General features: G+C 41.9%; 1 protein-coding gene across 1 annotated transcript; it reads right to left on the reverse strand.

Moving 5' to 3' along the window:
• Positions 1-161: 161 nt before the first annotated feature.
• sfxn1 (sideroflexin 1) lies at positions 162-14,522 on the reverse strand. The gene is made up of 11 exons (XM_079501593.1): positions 14,464-14,522; positions 11,361-11,533; positions 10,733-10,903; positions 9,949-10,047; positions 9,683-9,758; positions 9,430-9,515; positions 8,061-8,188; positions 4,737-4,786; positions 4,490-4,539; positions 3,127-3,174; positions 162-1,980 (listed from the first exon to the last, which is right to left on the reverse strand). Exons 2-11 carry the CDS (start codon positions 11,522-11,524, stop codon positions 1,884-1,886), a joined length of 969 nt encoding a protein of 322 aa, XP_079357719.1. The 5' UTR covers positions 11,525-11,533; positions 14,464-14,522; the 3' UTR covers positions 162-1,883.
• Positions 14,523-17,564: the final 3,042 nt, after the last annotated feature.

Genomic DNA, 17,564 nt, shown 5'->3' on the forward strand with positions numbered 1-17,564 from the left:
ACGAAACGGAAGTGGAGAGGAGGCTCCACTTCCGCTTTATTGCATACTCATGAGACCTCTTCCGTTGGCCCAGAATGTATGATGAAGCGTTTGGAAATCGTGGAGGCAACAGTCTGGTAACGCGAGACTACCGCTCACACAACACATGTCTCTATTTTTACTAACCACCGGGTTACCTCTTCTTGTACCTTGTTCTTTCTTTCTTTCTATCTCTATTCTTATTCCTTTACTTACTTCCTTTTAAAAAAATCATTAAAAAGAAATACACAATTTTACCCATGTGACAAGAAAGCTGAAGTTCAATGGTAGCCAGAACTAGCCACTATGTCTACACCTAATCATTAATGTCATCTGCTGTACCTAAAAGTTTACAATATAACACAATAGAATGCTCAGTGGGCCTCTGATAAGTGGCATTAAGCCATAAAAGCCCTTGTCCAACGACCACAGATGGACAGATGAGAAAAGGCACAGTTTTAAAAAAGAACGGCAGATGGGAGTCACAGGTATTTGTTCCTTTTAAGGCAAGAATATATGAAAGCAACTCATCCTAAACTCTCATATTGTCCCTAAGTAAGACATTAGACAGAGATGTTGCTGTTTTGGCACGTTATTTTTGTCATACTTAGAAATTAAATGTGAACAAAGCCCTGAACAAAGCCTGATGAGTCCAAAGACCCTAGAAGCCTCTGGAATGTGATGCAATGACTGTAATGTCATGCTTAGGAGGAGTGATTTGATCATGCACCTTTTGGCGAGCAGAATAAATAGTAGCCTGTGACAAAGATTCATTACATTAAGACAGTGATTGCCAAACTGTGGGCTGGGTGAGGGTATTGCAAGTGGAAGATTTAATGATACAATAACATCATTTTCTTTTTTAAATGTCATGGTATTTCTTGTTGGTTCCGTTGATCCAAGCCGGAACCCAATTGATTGATTGATCATTAAGACATCTGACCACTAACTGTAACACGGCAGCAGATAGCTTGCCGTGTTCATTTCCACTGGGCCCTGATCCAGAGAAGGTTGGGAACCACTGCATTAACATATTATGACATTAAAAGAACACGTCACATTGTGATGTCACCCTTGTTACATCACATCGTTAAGTTAACCTCGATGGTGACGTCACAACATCTTATTGCGGAGGGAGGAGCCCTGGATATATCGATCAACTTCCATACATTGTTGTAAAGGCTTGGTGAGATTCATTCATTTGGCAAAATGAACTTGTTAATTCTAAATGTGCGTTATTCTGGAAAATAAAACAACGTAGTGAGAGGTTATAATAGATGAGCGGTGTCTTAAAACCTCATTGGAAGGGAGATTTGGCAGATACTGAGTGAGTGATAATGTATGCTGTCGCATGACTGTGTGGTACGCAGACAATACCAGATTTACACATTTTAATCTGGTATTTTCTGAGCGCCACCCTGTCGTACAACAGCTTAAGACGTCTTTGAGATACAAATAGATTGTGGTGACCCCATCAAGTAACACAGGTCATAAAATAAAATGCAAATGGCTTGGCAGCAGCATACATTTAAGCCTAAAAAAAATACTGCATGAGTTTAAAAAATAAAGGTCTGACTACTATAAGTACTCTCTTGAACATCAGACGCTTCATCAAGGTCCACTGTGAATAAATCTTCTTTTGCACAAAATTAACCGACGATCATTACAGATAAAACATTAAAATAAGACGTCCTGGGAAGTGCACCTGAAATGAAGACAGAACATCAAACTTAACTTTGGCACGTTGACTAATGAGGAGGACCGGAGCAGAGCTGAGGAGCGTGCTGGGCTGGCGGCTACGCAGCAACATGACGCATGGTGGCTACGCGGAGCATGGCAGTGCTTCCATGACGGGGGATGAACGCTCATAGTCCTTTGTTGAAGTAGACTCTCTCAACCCCCGGATGGTTGGCTCGGATCTTCTCCTGAAGCTCCGCTTCCAAACTGCTCACTGACATGGAGCTGAGGAATGCACACACATAGAAGAGCTGGCATGAACTGACTGCACCTCTGCTGTGTTGCTGATAAAAAGCACTCTCTCTACTATGGGTGGTGAGTGGTGGCCAGTGGTGTACTTATGTACGACTTTGACTTAAGTATAGTATTTTGATTTTTACACGTCTACTGCACTAAATCTGAGGCACATATTGTACTTTTTACACCACTACAATTAGTTACTTTGCAGATTTAGATTATTAACCACTTATTATTGTACATACCAATACATTTGTACTTTTACTCAAGTAAAACCCAAAAAGGTGACTTATTTTCTATCGATTACACACCCCATGAAGCCTTGAATTCACAAAAAAGTCTTAGTTTTTGTCGCATTCCTAAGCCAATAATTTGGTGACCAGCGGAGACTCCGCTGTACATTCATTAAGTACAACATCTGAGTACTCTATCCACCACTGGTGGTGAGAACTAGATGACTATAAGGTAAGTCACATGACAAGGTTTATTAAGAACCCCCATGCAGGGAATTTAAACTATATTACACAGCTGGATGAGTCATAAGTTATGACTCATAACTGGTAGAAGATATATGACTATACTAGGGAAGGCAAGGCAGGCAGGGCAAGTGGTACAAACTGCATGCTGAGCATTACAGATATGAAGGAGAAAAGCACATAATGCAAACACATTATCTATACAATATGATTACAGAGTAAAAACGTATTTTCTTTTCATTGATTTGGAAATCTGGTTGCATCACACAACAGAATTATCTTATCTCTTCACCCATTAATACCGGGAAAGCATCTGTGTCATTTTAGATCTTAGTGTTGGGCTATTAAAAAATAGCAGATACAAGCTCAGCTTGTACATCTGCTATTTTTGAACATTACAGTTAAAGGTACAGTTATAAGATTGTTCCTCGTCTCACTATCTTCTCCTGTCTAAATAAAAGCAAAGACTGCCTAAAATAATTAGATAATAAACATCCATGCGTCCAGCAACATCCTATCTAGTATCTACATTGAAACACAGCGTGGCTAAACATGTTGACAAGGCTGGCTCATTGTGGAGTTAATCAACCCTCACAATCACAGTATTGTATTTATGCATATGATTAGACTGTACAAGTTTCATACATCTTTCACTCACCTCTTTTGTGGGAATAAAGCGCAGCACAGCGGCGTGGCAAACACCAGACTGAAACACAATCATATTACAATCAAACATTTGGATAGAACACTCTCATAATTATTGTGGACTATGGTCCAAATTCATGCACTTTAAGTGCAAAGTTGCAAAGTCATTGAACAAATCAATGATTGCATGTGCCAGAATGTTCCATTAAACAATTAAACAAAAGGAGAACTGAAGTAATTGTTTTTGGAGTCAAAACATTGCTTAGCTTCAATGGTCACCACAAACTCAAGCTACAAATTGTGGTGTAGTCACATTAACAAAGTTACAAAGTCAATCTACTAGCACCTTAAGAATACAATACAGATATAAGGATTAAATGACTTATGTCTTAGCAAGATTTAGAAAAACTTGTCCATACATTCATCTTTAGTAAACTCCACTACTGTAATGGTGTCTTTACAGATCTCCCTAAAACGACTACAGTTGATTCAGTAGTGGATTAAGAGTGTCTGCTAAATGCCTAAATTGTAAATTGTATCGAACGGTCATCTGCAGGGGTCACCAACATGTCCGCACACGGACAAACGTGTCCGTGGCAAGCTTTGTCCATGTCCGTGGCAATGTTTGAGATTTTGAGGAAGAAATTATGAAAAATATATACATTTATTTAATTATAATGATTGTATATAAAAATATGTCTTCTCAAAATATTCACAATCTAATATTTCCTGAATGTGGAGAGAGAGAGAGAGAGAGAGAGAGAGAGAGAGAGAGAGAGAGAGTGGGTCTCCATATGGATCTCCAGATGACAGTAAAGTGGCAATTTAAGAACTTTTAATACCTAACTGTCCTAATAACTGAAAATAAAAATAATAATAAATAAATGAAATTAAAACGGATCATTACTGCATCAAAAGTAATCAACAAACTATAGCTACTATAACAACTTGTCAAACATTGGCCGAATTCAAATCAAATACTGTATAAATAACTTGAAACTTGAAAATAGAGCAGAGACCACCTGTTTTCAGGTGGTCCGTGGAAGTATTGCATGTGGTCTCTGACCATTCATTTAGTAATGTAGGATTTGAATCAGAACGTAAGGTGGAGAAGCAGGGTCGAGTTTTTATGCACCACATACCAACTAACAAACTCCCAGGAATCTGCAGGTCTGCTACAACTCTCAGTTATTTTAAATCAAAGCTATCCTTCCTATTTCTTTATTTGTTGTGTGTGTAATGTCCCCATTACGACCACAGATATACTCTAAATGTGTGAAGGGCATATATTTCATTTCAGCTGTTCTTTACTAAGTTGAAATTTCAGAAGAATTTGCAAATGGTTGTCTTATCAGCGGAAGCATCGGACCACTCACCAGAATCCAACCAGGCCGACCTGAATGGGTGCACTCATCCATGGTAACCTCTGAAAAGACCAACCAGAGAAACACAAAGATAGCGTGACTCCATTCACTCCTCTGATGTATAAGCAGGCAGCACACTCTTCAAATGTTCATTTCACCCAGACAGTGTACAACTAAATGGTATCCGAATACACTTTAAGCTCAAGCCATTTTTTTATTGTTTAAATTTTGAAATGTTAAGCTTCAGAAAGATGCTTACCTTCAAGAAGGCCTTCTTTTCCAAATGGTTCATTAAAAATGGTGGGATAGCTGAAAGAGAACATTAACATTTCAGTAGTGTACAATGCAAAACACAATCTATGTACAATCAATCAATCAAACTTTATTTACAGCCGAAGCCAATAAAATACATACAAACAATTAAAAAAACATACAAACAATTAAAAGATACAGGAGTTCATAAAAAAATCTAAAAAGCCCTCAAAAGTAATCTATAAGAGGCCCACGTACCAGTGTTTCCACATATGAGAACGGTATCTAACTGTGCTAAACCTGGGATTAGTCAACACCTTAATCACCTCATTATGAGATCCATGAAGTCTACATTTAAAACTGAACATAAGGTTTCTCATGAGAGCCTGGAAGGTGGTTAGACCCGAGTCACAGAATAGCTGACTAGCACTGCCACCTTGAGAGCGTCATTGTAAACCACTTTAAGCTTGCGCAAGCTCTCTTTTTTTATAATTCACCCATAATATAAGGGGGCTGTATACAGCGGGGTGCAGTACGCTTGGTTGAGCCGTGTGCTGTGCAGTACGCATGGTTGAGCCGTGTCTTCTGTAGGATTCTCCATCCATCCATCTTCAACCGCTTATCCGTAGTCGGGTCGCGGGGGAAACAGCTCCACCAGAGAGCTCCAGACTTCCCTCTCCAGAGCAACATTAGTGACTTCCTCTTGGGGGATCCCGAGACGTTCCAGTGAGTCGATGTAATCCCTCCATCTGTGCCTTGGTCTGCCCCGGGGTCTCCTCCCAGTGGGACGTGCATCGAGGACCTCCCTAGGGAGACACCCGAGAGGCATCCTAACCAGATGCCCGAACCACCTAAGCTGGCTCCTTTCCAGGTGAAGGAGCAGCGGCTCTACTCCGAGTCTCTCTCGCGTGACTGAACTTCTCACCCTATTTCTAAGGGAGATGCCAGCCGTCCGTCGAAGAAAACTAATTTCGGCCGCTTGTATTCCCACACTTCATGACCATAGGTGAGAGTAGGAACGAAGATTGCTCGCTAGACAGTGAGCTTTGCCTTCTGGCTCAACTCTCTTTTCGTCACAACAGTGCGGTAGGATTCTACTGCTTCTTTTAAGGCATAGATACACATGTCTGTACCGTGTCTAGCCTTAAAGCCAAATTTATTGTCTGTGGTGTAGATACAATTTATCATTGCGTTCACACGGTCAAATTGTCACCAAATGGAAGCATAGGATTAGGAGGACTCTCTCCGCTGTAATTCAGCGGAGTTCTCGTCTGAAAAGCAGGGCTGGACTGGGTAAAAAATTCAGGGCTAACATTTGGCCCAAAAACATATTAAAGCAATGGGGGCGGCCCATTCTTTGGGCGGCCCATTGCCCACTGGACATAACGTCAGTGCAGGCTTGATAATCACCGACGAGTTTGCAAAGCAGTGCTTCGAACGCTGATGTCATGTTGTCCTGTTTAACTTTCAATGTGAAATATCCATGCCGATCGTGTTTACGTTTACAACTCAATGTGCCGGCGGAAGTGTCCTCTTTCAAGAGGGGTCGAGCAGAGGAGGAAAAGCCTTCTTGCTCTCTGCTGCCTCCAGGTGGGCAGGGTGTCCTCGACGCAAGGTACGCAACGCAAGCAATATGGTTGCGTAGGCTCGGGATCAGATCTCAACCCGACGGAACGAGACAGATCACGTAACTGACGTGACGCAAGGAGAGAAATTTCTCTCACCCTCCAAGTATGTATTCTTGCGTCGATTACGTTCGACTCTGCAAGGCACTTTAGCCTGTCTAGTAGTAACCTTTCAAGCACTTTAGACAGTATGCTGGCTAGGGCGATATATAGCGGTCTATAGTTGTCCATACTCCCTACCTTGCCAGCCTTGTCCTTAATGACAGGCACTATAGAGTCACAGTTAACAGGGAGTCTGGCAGTACACCATGTGTTAGTAGTCCTGTAAGGCAGATGCACAGCAGCGCTGCTACTCTAGGGCTGGCTAGCTTAAGGTGCTCTGCTAGCTTTATTATCAGCTAGTTACCTTATGGCTTGGTGGATCTCTTCTCTTTAGGACTGAATAGTACCCCTTCCTCTTCTAAAGCTGCATTCCTACTCCAGTTTGAGGTGATAGCTTAAAACTGGAGTATGTATGAGCCTTAACTTGTCTATACAGTAGGGTTCACTACTGACACAGTTGAACAAAGCTGCCTCCATAGTTCAGTTATGTTATCTGCACCAGACACACCTTCAATATTGCAAGGCAGTACTGCTTTTTAGACCCATTTATAGTTTTAATTAACACTGAATGTAATGGTTTTTCTTTGTTTTTGGTTAGACTCAGACTAGTTATATTGCAGGGTAGTAGTATGCCATGCCACAAGGGGGCAGTTAACACATTGGTGATGAGTCATGTCACACAATCAGCAAATGAAGGTCATAAGATACAGGCCACAAAATAAGATGGCTTGTGTTTTTGATTCTTGATTCTTAAATATTGCACAAATTATACCACTGCTAAGAAAACTACATTCTGCAATCTACAATTTCAGCAAGACAGAAGAAGCAAGCGACACACATTAATTAACGGTATGCATGTTTGATTTTTAAATCCTTTTTTTCCTCTCTAGGGGAGAATTGTTCCCTGCATTTTACCCGTCCTTATAGATATCGCTGTGTCTGTCAGATAGGCGGTTCTAGACAACCGCCTAGCCGACCGATGGCAGGCACTGCACTTCTCCCTCCTCAAGTCCTTGCTGATGCACTGTACAAATGTGCATGACATTATTTAAATAAACTAGAAACAGCCTAGGAGGAAATATTAGAGGGAGAAACAGTATCCAACTCAATCAACTTTAACAACTGTCTGACAGGAGTTTTCATGTAATGTAAAGACTACAGTTATTAGTATTATTGCCATCACCTGCGTGGGTCAGTCGTGCAATTTTCCAGACGTTAAGCTGTTTATGTGTTCAACAACACTAGTGCTAGTGCCCCTCAAAAACATGGGGAAGAAAAGGAAGAAAAATGCATTCCTACATGACTGAATGCATGGTCAGAGACCACGGACAACCAGTTGAAAATCTCTGCCTTATTTGGATTCATAAAAGGCCTAGTTGGCTTTGTGTGGGTGAAATACCCCCCCCCCCTCTCCCTCTTGCCAATTGAGCACTGGCCTGACTTTGCACAAAACAGGAAACCTTTGCCTGACAACGCTGATTTGCACTGACATCAGGGACCTCCATACTGGTTATATATGGGCTGTGACATCAGCCATGTCCTTACATGGGCATATATGTGTCCAGACACAAACTCACAGACAACTTCAACTCTAATATTCATACCCATTCCTGGAGAGGCCATGAGGATTCTAGAGACGACCACCTGACTGATGGCCTGCTTGGCCGCGTTGGTTGACTCTCCTAACCGGTTGTCATTCTCGTCTGTAATGGGGATGCCGTGTTTCAGCTCCCTGCAAACAACACATGTCCCATCAAGTCACCTGATTTATACTGCCACACGTTGTTTAAAGTACACATTATGCATTAGAGAGGAAACTAGAAAAAGTGCCCTTCTGGGCACAGGTCTCCACCAGGAGGATAGGAGTGTGTGTGATGTTTGGCAAAATGTTTAGGAGTAATATACTCATGTTGTGTGTGTGTGTGTGAGAGAGACACGGCTTGGCCTGTTGTAGCGCCACCATGAGGCTGATTTGAAAACTGTCAAGTGGCATTTCTTCCTATACCTAGTGGGAATATGCATGCAGTTTCACCGCAATCGGACGCTGCGTTGAGTAGTTGTGGCGATTTGTACAAAACGGGTACAGAGTGGGCTACTCCTGAAAAGTTTAGAAGCCAATCGTAGGCAATGAAGGTGGATTATGAGAAATCAAACAAACCCGTCTTGATCACATGCCTATGGAGAGCATGTGTACCGATTTGCGTGAAATTTGGATAACATCTGAAGGAGTAATATTAGAAAATGTGTTTTACATATGTCGGCCTCCTGGTGGCGCTATAAAGAGCAGATGTGAAAAATTCCAGGCAAAGGTTTTTCCTTGGCCTCTAGGGAGTTGGCATACAAAGTTATCCACAAATCTGTGCAGTTGGAGGTAAAAACACTTTTCGGCCAGTTATAGCGCCACCATGAGGCTGAGTTGAAAATGTTCACGTGGCATTTCTTCCTCGGCCTAGTGGGAATGTGTGTGCGCAATTTCACGGAAATCACACAATGTCTTCATGATTTGCAGCATTTTGTTTGAAACTGAGCACTCCTGCGAACTTTGGAAGCTAATCTTAGCCAATCAGGATGTAGTCTGAGAAATCTGAAAGACCTGTTTCGTTGAATGGCTCTAGAGAGACTGTGTACCAATTTGCGTGATGTTTGGACAAAATCTGTAGGTGTACTGTCCAAAAAGTTGTTTTGAACAAAGCGGCCTCCTGGTGGCGCTATAACAGGCCGTTCTGGAAATTTAGGGGCAGAGGTTCATCGTTGGCATCCAGGGAGTGTGTGTGCAAAATGTGGCATTGACCGGGTTAACGGTGCCGGAGATTAGCTGTTCACAGACGGACGGACACACGGACGGATGGACGGACAGACGGAGTACAAAACATACTCTCTCCCCATGCCTTCGGCCTGGTGGAGACAACTATGTGTGTGTGTGTGTGTGTGTGTGTGTGTGTGTGTGTGTGTGTGTGTGTGTGTATATACTACCTCTGTCTCATCAGTGGGATATTGATGCAGTTAGCGGCAGCTACAGCAGCAAATGGAACGAATCGTCCAAACAGAGGAGAGATGTGCTACAAGAGAATTGTGTATAAATCACTGTCTACGTTCGTCATGACAGAGAAGCTATTTATGCACAACTAATTTCACCATGTCAATACAGTAATTAAACATAATCTCCGCCTCCCAGCCTTTCTGGTGGTGATGATGAGAACAATAGGTCGTTACATGAACGGATTACCTTTGTTAGTGCGTTGAGTCCCAGAGCAGTGGCGACTGCCCCTGTGGTGGCCGACACATAGGCTGTGCCAAGCTGACTGCAAACAGAAAGGCTTCTGGTTACACACCAAGACAAAGCTCGATAGAGGATTCATATCACCCCGTGTCCATATTCTAAAACAGAGGTTTTCAACCGGTGGCTCGTGGACCACTGGTGGTCTTTGAAGGTAGTACATGTGGTCCCTGGTCATGCATTCAGTAATGTAGGAAAGTGAAGATTTATTTTACCTGACTGATATAGGGGCGTCTCCACTCCTGTTGGTGTAATTGACTATTGCGTTGAAGGACTGATTGATCCATTGCCATAGAACTACTGCTGGAGTGGTCCTGTAGAGAGTACACAGTCAACAGAATGTTATCTCCATAAGCTGCACTGTACAAGAACAGATTGAGGCGTGTTACGGGTATATACTCTGCATCACAATAACCTCTTTTCCAGGTGTTTGCCTCGGATGGACATGGTGTTTGAGGTTAGGTTTAGGCATAGTTTCTGTGAGGTTACGGTTAGGGTTAATGTTAATGTTTGGTTACGCGTGGTTTTCTGGTGTGTAGTTTGTTTGACTGTTCCCTGTTCAGGGCAATCAATTCATTGTCAGTGGAAACAAAATGAGGTGGGAAATAAGAACTGAACCGGTTCAACCTTGGTGGAAAAGGGGCCTCAGAGTTGTAAGGGTCCATTTGATTCCAATTTGTACACTCTCTGAGTTACAAATGGATAAATGAACAGAGAGGGTTTTACTGCGTATGAGACACAGAGCGTGTGAGTGTTGGTAGAACATTGAAGGTGTTTTGACTGTTTCTCTTTATACACCACGAGTATGAAGACCTTTTATATAAATATTTCACATTCAGCTATTCATTTGGTGCCTGATGTGCCTGTAAGAATGATGCCTCATTCATACAGTGTTTGTGCTTTTATTTGTGCATAAAATGTTACTTATTACATCACCATATCGCCACGCTATGTGTTCTATGTGGATGTACTCATGACACAAACAGCAACAGCTCTCACTTGTAGAAGGTCATCATGCACCCGGTGATGGTCATGTTCATGGGAACCTGTGCCGACATGCGTCCAATCAGGACCATCTTCTCGCCGGTGTCTGGGTGGAAGGCAGAGTCGAAAATATATTTGGCCCTCCACAGTTCATCCTCTGTCAGGTCTGGAGACACCACACCTTGTCTGAAAGACAATTATGCTCATAAATTGACAAAAGAATATGCAATAGCAATTATAATAGCAAACAATAATTAATACGAAACATGAGAATTAAGCCATTATTATCAGGATTCAGTGGAACTGGTCCACAGCTTAGACATCTATAGAAGTAACTGATATGGTCAGAACTCCTACACATCAGGTGGGAACTGATGTGTGGGCATGAGCAACAGAAAAATATATATACAAGTGTGAGCACATTCCACTGACTCATACATTCGTGTCATTGTCACTTTTGTTAGATAGAGGTTTATTGACAAAATTGCATAAACATGAATGAACATATATTTGTTCATTTGCTGTCTGACTTGTTGCTCTTTTGTCCCTGGGGCATTTGGTTCTCTAAGGTTGGTGGTATTGTGTAGGATCTCAGCTTACCTGTACTGTAAGGTTGGTGGTATTGTGTAGGATCTCAGCTTACCTGTACTCAGAGATGATTTTGTGTGCATGTTCTAGTTGTTCGTTGGTTAGCAGGATGTTCCTGGGGTCTGTGACAGTAAAGAAGTGTTTGGCTCGGCCCATAAAGGTGCTCTGGTCCCATCGTGGCTCCTTGATGTTTATGGCGGTGGATAGCTCTGCTGCCATGTTTATTATCTAAGGATATACGCAAACAAGTAAGTAAAACACATGTATCAAGTTTTATATAATGCACAATCTTTTGAAGGACTGTCTCGAGCACAGGACCATTGGTGCAGCTAAATAAAACAATGACATTTCAGATAAACTTTCACAAGATGTTGAATTTCAAGGCAGCAGCACATTGGATGATCTGTCTCGTAGGTGGTAATATCAGTAGACACTTGACCTTGCATCACTGGGCTTTCCACTGCGGAGGAAAGCCTGGTATTCTAAAACTAGCCGTGTAATCCGGTTTAGAAACAAGGACAAAATAATTGTTGCTATCCATAGTAAGAAAGTATTGTGAAAATGTTCCTCCCTGAATTACCATGCTGCTGATTCAGCATTATGTTGCTATGGTGATGGCTGACCTGACACAACAGTTCTGAAGCGCTCAAGTGGACTAGGCCCATAGGCACACACCCCTCCCCCATCCCCCAAACTGTGACTGTAAACTGGTGAAAAGTGGACTTGTGCAAGTACAGTATATGTGCGTATGTACAAATCAATGTATGTGTGTGTACAGCAGGATACAGTTAACAAAACATGCTATATAAACGGTACTCGCAAGAGCAGAGCAGACTCAGAGTCAGACTGAGTCTGAGACTGGAAGGAACGTACCTTCATGCATAGTAAATACAGCATGTATGCATGCTTCAATTTGTATGCATAGCAAATGCATGCAGGCATGCTTGATCTTCCCAATGCAAGTCAGGGCCGGGCTACACCAGGCTTTTCTCGCGCGTTTACCCTAAACGCGAACCCCGCGCGTGCGTTTAATTTAGGTCCAGTCCTATTTTAAAAAACGCATGCGCGTTTAGGGTAAACGGCCGCGCGATAAAAGCCTGGTGTAGCTTGGCCGTAAGGCAAAAACTGAATAAAGCAGTCCTTGCGTTTAACACAGTATGATGGGTTTTAACTTAGGGCTGCATACCGGTAGACTATCTTCTTAGTGATTATTCTATCAATTACTTTTTTTATTTCAAATAACAGAAGCAAATGTGTGTACACGCAAACATTGAAGACAAAGGTGTGTAAACACAAACCAGATGTGCCATTGGTTGAGAATGAGATGATGTATGATGACGTATGATAAGAGCACCCCTCACTTCACACAGGTGTGATTTTTTGATTTTAGAATATTTTTAATCGACTGAATCAATTAGTCTGATTAATCACTTAAGCCTTATTTTACACGTTGGCTACACGCAAAGATAGCTGATCTACAAGCTCATGGCGCATTGTGAGCTTGCAGATTGACTTTTTTTGAAAGTCGACAGGCCTACTGTTATTATCAAAAAATATATTGATTAAATTGATTAGTTCAATTAACTGCACCATTTAAGGAGGACATGTATGTGGGCCACAGTAGGCTCGAATTTGACAATCTCACTAATGTGAAACAAGTCTAGCCTGATTATCAGACTGTAGCTTTCTTCAAGAGATGCAGTCCACTCAGAGAGTGGGCGGGGTCTTTGGGCTGGATCCAGGCTAAAACAAGTCGTGATTTTGTACAGACAGACGTCAGACGACCACCAAAGGAGGGCTGCGTGGATGATGAAATTCCTCTTGGAATTGCATCCAAGATGGCCGCTGGACTGACAATAATAAAACGAGAATTCCGTGTGGAACCAAGTGGCTTCAGTGCTTTTCCTGTGCCTTAATTGAATTAAAAGGCCATGAGGTTCTCACAAGACCAGTCCCCCACCTTCTTTATTCACTGTTGTTGCGCATAGGATTTATATTTAATCAATCATTATTGTGCACAATGTGCAGTAAGAGTTATTATGAAACGCCAGTTTTATAATGCTGCAGTATTAATGGAAAGTGACAAGTGACACAATTTGAACTTTGTCCCGCTGGCGGCCTTTGATCTATAACCCCCAGCACCTGCCCCCCTCTCTAAGCCAATCAAACGCGACCTGCGTGTCTACACATTAACTAATACACTTTAAAGCTGCAATCCGTAAACGGAATGTACCGAATTTTAGGGCCTACATTTTTTTTATTTTAACCAAGCTGTATGGTGGTAGAGCATGTTAATGCAATTATAGTTACATCATTGATCTGCAGTGCCAGTGGTGCTGCTGACAAGTAGACTGCACTCACTGTAGACCTGACCTACTGCCATGAACACATATAAAAGCCCAATATAACAACAGGGAATTCCGTCTTGAAGTGGTAGATGTTTGGTTTCCCACGGGGGGGACTGGGGGGATATGGATATGGGTTCGAATATCCGTTGTTTTGCGACGCGATTACCTCCCCGTTACACCGTGGTTTAAGGGCCATGATAAAACGTACGGATCGCACCTTTATTAACGCGCTGGCTTATAGCAACCCATTTCATTCATTTAATTACGCAGAGAACTTTCACATGACGGACGGTGACAATGCAGGCTGGCTCACTGATTGACTGACTGACTGACACCATCAAGCTTAATTTATAGATCAGTTCTTTTTTTCCACCAGGTCATGTCAGACCGCGGAGTAGGCTATACCATTATAATCTACCGTAGGCTTTTAATTGTCCAGACAGTCCAGTCCGACACAGACCAGCCAGATCTGGACCAGATCACAGCAGCACGTCGATATATGTTTCAGCATCAAGCGGAACGATTACAGCCCGTTATCAGAAATGAGCACACTGTCGTTATTAAATAGACTATTTAGTGTCTATTATTAGTCATGATAAAATCCACACGTCGGTCACAGCATCCGTGGTGTTGTGGTTTATACTAGTCTCATCCAGCTGCCACATCCACACATCACCCTCCACTAGTCCACTTAAACACATCCATCCATCCAGATGTGACGCACGGAGCCGCGGCGTGACAGTCGGTTGATGCAAACATCTGTCTTTACTAAAGAGAACACAATTAATGCATGATGTATATGTCACTTACTGCACTGTGCCTGTGGGTTCTCTCCGTGTTCTGTCACCAGTCAGTCACCACGGTCCTGGCTGTCTCCAAAACAGGCTCAACGAAGCTAATTTGTCACGCAGCAGCGTCAAGGTGGAAGTAGTGAGCAGACCGAGATACATCCGCCACCAGTGGGAGAAATCTCCCTTTCAAATTAAAAGCTTTTCCATAGCACACTTTTATCTATCTATCTATCTATCTATCTATCTATCTATCTATCTATCTATCTATCTATCTATCTATCTATCTATCTATCTATCTATCTATCTATCTATCTATCTATCTTTCTTTCATTTATTTTGAATAGCAGAAGTATAAAATATAGGTTTCAGAGGCATTTGATGGGATAAAACAACAATAAAAAATAAAATAACACCACGTAATAAACAATAAACAGGCTATCTATGGGAAAGCCTGTGTAAAAAGGAAGGTTTTTAAAAGTCTTTTGAAGACAGCCACTGAGGGTGCGTCCCTCAGGTTCTGGGTCGTTCCCGGGCTGCGAAGGCCCTATCACCCCTTAGACTGCTTAGAGTATATCACCCATGGTAACGTGTTTTGTTTTAAAAGGAGTCAGGAGACCCCTGCCTGCCGATCTGAGGGTACGTGCGGGATCGTGGGGCTGTAAGATAGCTAAAATGTAACTTGGGGCCAGGCCGGCCAGCCCTCGCACAGCTTTAAAAGTAGTCAATAACATCTTAAAATCAATTCTGAAATGTACTGGCAACCAATGAAGGGAGGCCAGTACTTCACACCTAGTATTGCTGCAGAATTTTGAACTAGTTGCAGGCGGGCTATGGCTTTCTTGCTGAGTCCGGAATACACAGTTACAGTAGTCTAGACGTGAAGAAATTAATGCATGGATTACTTTTTCAAGATCTGTAGGTATGAGGAATGGTTTCATTCTGGCAATGTTTCTCAGCTGAAAAAAGCATGTCTGTACAACCTTTGTTATTTGGGCATCATTCAAAAGAGAGGTTAGAATCAAAACCACACACCCATATTTCGGGCTGAGGTTTTAACATTTTTTGCTAGGCTGCCTAGCTGTGTCTGGATGAGGGTGGTGGAGTTTGGGGGGCCGAATAGGACTCATCCAGCTTTTGTGTTGTAACAGCTTTTGATAGACATGCAGGGATCCGGGGTATGTTGTCTGCATCATTTTGTTTGAGCGGGATGTATAGTTGGGAATCGTCTGCATAGCAGTGAAAATGTATGTTGTGGTTGCGAATAATCTGGCCGAGTGGGAGCATATAAATTGAGAAAAGCAGTGGACCCATGTTGTATAGCCTCTCCCCAAATATAATATGCTTTATACTACAATATCTGGTCTCTGATTAGCAAATTTACTGGAATGAATATGATGATACAGGTAAAAATTATAAAATTAAGAGAATATTGATTAATGTAGTCCTACATCCTTTTTGAGTGGTGTAAAACACTCCTACAACTGGCTTTGTTAGTCTGTGCAGAAAAAATGAGCATGGTTGCTATGTTCACCCTGTTCACCCGGGTGTGATTTCATTACGTCAGACATGATTTCATTACGTCAGACAGGCTATATAAGACCTTACACCACTCAGTTCACACGGGTGTGATTTTTTCTAATATCATTTGTTCTGTTTTCATTCTGAAAATAAATCTACCATTTATTTAAATTGACATATTTTCGTTGACAAACTACATTATTCTACAGACGCTTTGCTATGGCATGTAAACGTTGAAGTGACTACAAGCTTCATGTGTGCTTTTATTTTCAGACACTTGTGTTTCACATCCGTTATTTCAAAGACCTTTTCATTTACTTTACTGTAGTAAAGTCAATGAAACTGTAGTAAATTATTAATAATTGACGGATGACGAAACGTAACATATTTTGACTTCCTTTCTAAGCAGGCTGGCTAATATTCATGAAGAAAAACAAACAACAAAACTGTCAATTAACCTGCCTGGTTTAAGTAATAAGATATCAAGTAAGATATTAAACAATGTTCGAATACCATTTATAGCGTTTACTAACACTACATCTGTTGGTCTGACCTCTCTCCCTCTCTCTCTGTTACACACACACACACACACACACACACACACACACACTTTGTGTTGACCTTAACCAACAGGCACCACTGAGGGTCAGGCACCGGAGGGAGCTCCACTGTTCTCGCTCAACCCAGATTTGGAACAAACATGGCGTTAAATTTGTTCTACTGATATGCCACCACAATGTGGAATGTCCTACCAACAGCCATGAACTTACTTCTTACCCTCCTTCAAAACCGTAAGAGCACCTGCAATTTTACAACCTGTCTGGCAAATGTGCTTAGTCTCCTAAGCTTGACACCAGAAATGACCCCCCCTATTCTGTAAATATACTTTTATTGGTCATAGTGTTGATGATTTATTGTATGTTTTTGTATTTTTAAATGTCTTGATGAATTGAATACAGGACCACAATGGAAACCACTGTACTTTTATGCAAACTCTTAATAAAGTAGCCTATTCAATCAATCAAACCAAGTAATACCTACCCATGTTGTTGTATTTGTATGGAGAAAAATAAATTGAAGCAGATTAATGATACACATGCGTGTGCAGTGCACGTACAGATCATGTAGTGTCACATGGCCGGACGACATCAGAAACGTGGCCCTCTACAGAGGCCTCCCGCTGGTTATGGCCAAGGTCAGAGAGAGAAGGATGAGGCTGGCAGGGTACTGCGTCTGGCACCTGGAACTGACAGCAAGCAAACTGACTATGCAAAGGTAGCCTGTAACCACCAATGTAAACACTAGCTAACAACACTGCAGAGCTCAAGACCATAAATGCTAAACAGGAAGGTGTGGATTCAGGAGTCCTGAGTTGGTGTCAGCTAGTCCACACTCGCATGCAGTGTCACTGCTAACGTTACAAAAGCATGTGTAAAGTACTAAAGTGTAAACAGTTATCCATCAACAATACAGGGTTAATTCAGAATAACTGTTATATCATATCCTGATTGAGGTAGCCCTGGTATGACTGACTGACTATACATCTTGTTAATCTAGAACTAATAAGATAAGAGCTGATAATAGCTTTTAGATAATAGGCTC

This window comes from Electrona antarctica (genome assembly GCF_951216825.1).
Source record: "Electrona antarctica genome assembly, chromosome: 1".
Classification (NCBI taxonomy): Eukaryota; Metazoa; Chordata; class Actinopteri; order Myctophiformes; family Myctophidae; genus Electrona; species Electrona antarctica.

Coding starts and splice junctions, on each gene's coding strand:
- sfxn1 (XM_079501593.1), bottom strand. CDS start 11,524: ATGGCAGCAGAGCTATCCACCGCCATAAACATCAAGGAGCCACGATGG. Junction 9,516..9,682: donor GACTCAACGCACTAACAAAG/GTAATCCGTTCA, acceptor ATTCTCTTGTAG/CACATCTCTCCTCTGTTTGG. Junction 4,787..8,060: donor CATGGCCTCTCCAGGAATGG/GTATGAATATTA, acceptor GTTCTCTTTCAG/CTATCCCACCATTTTTAATG.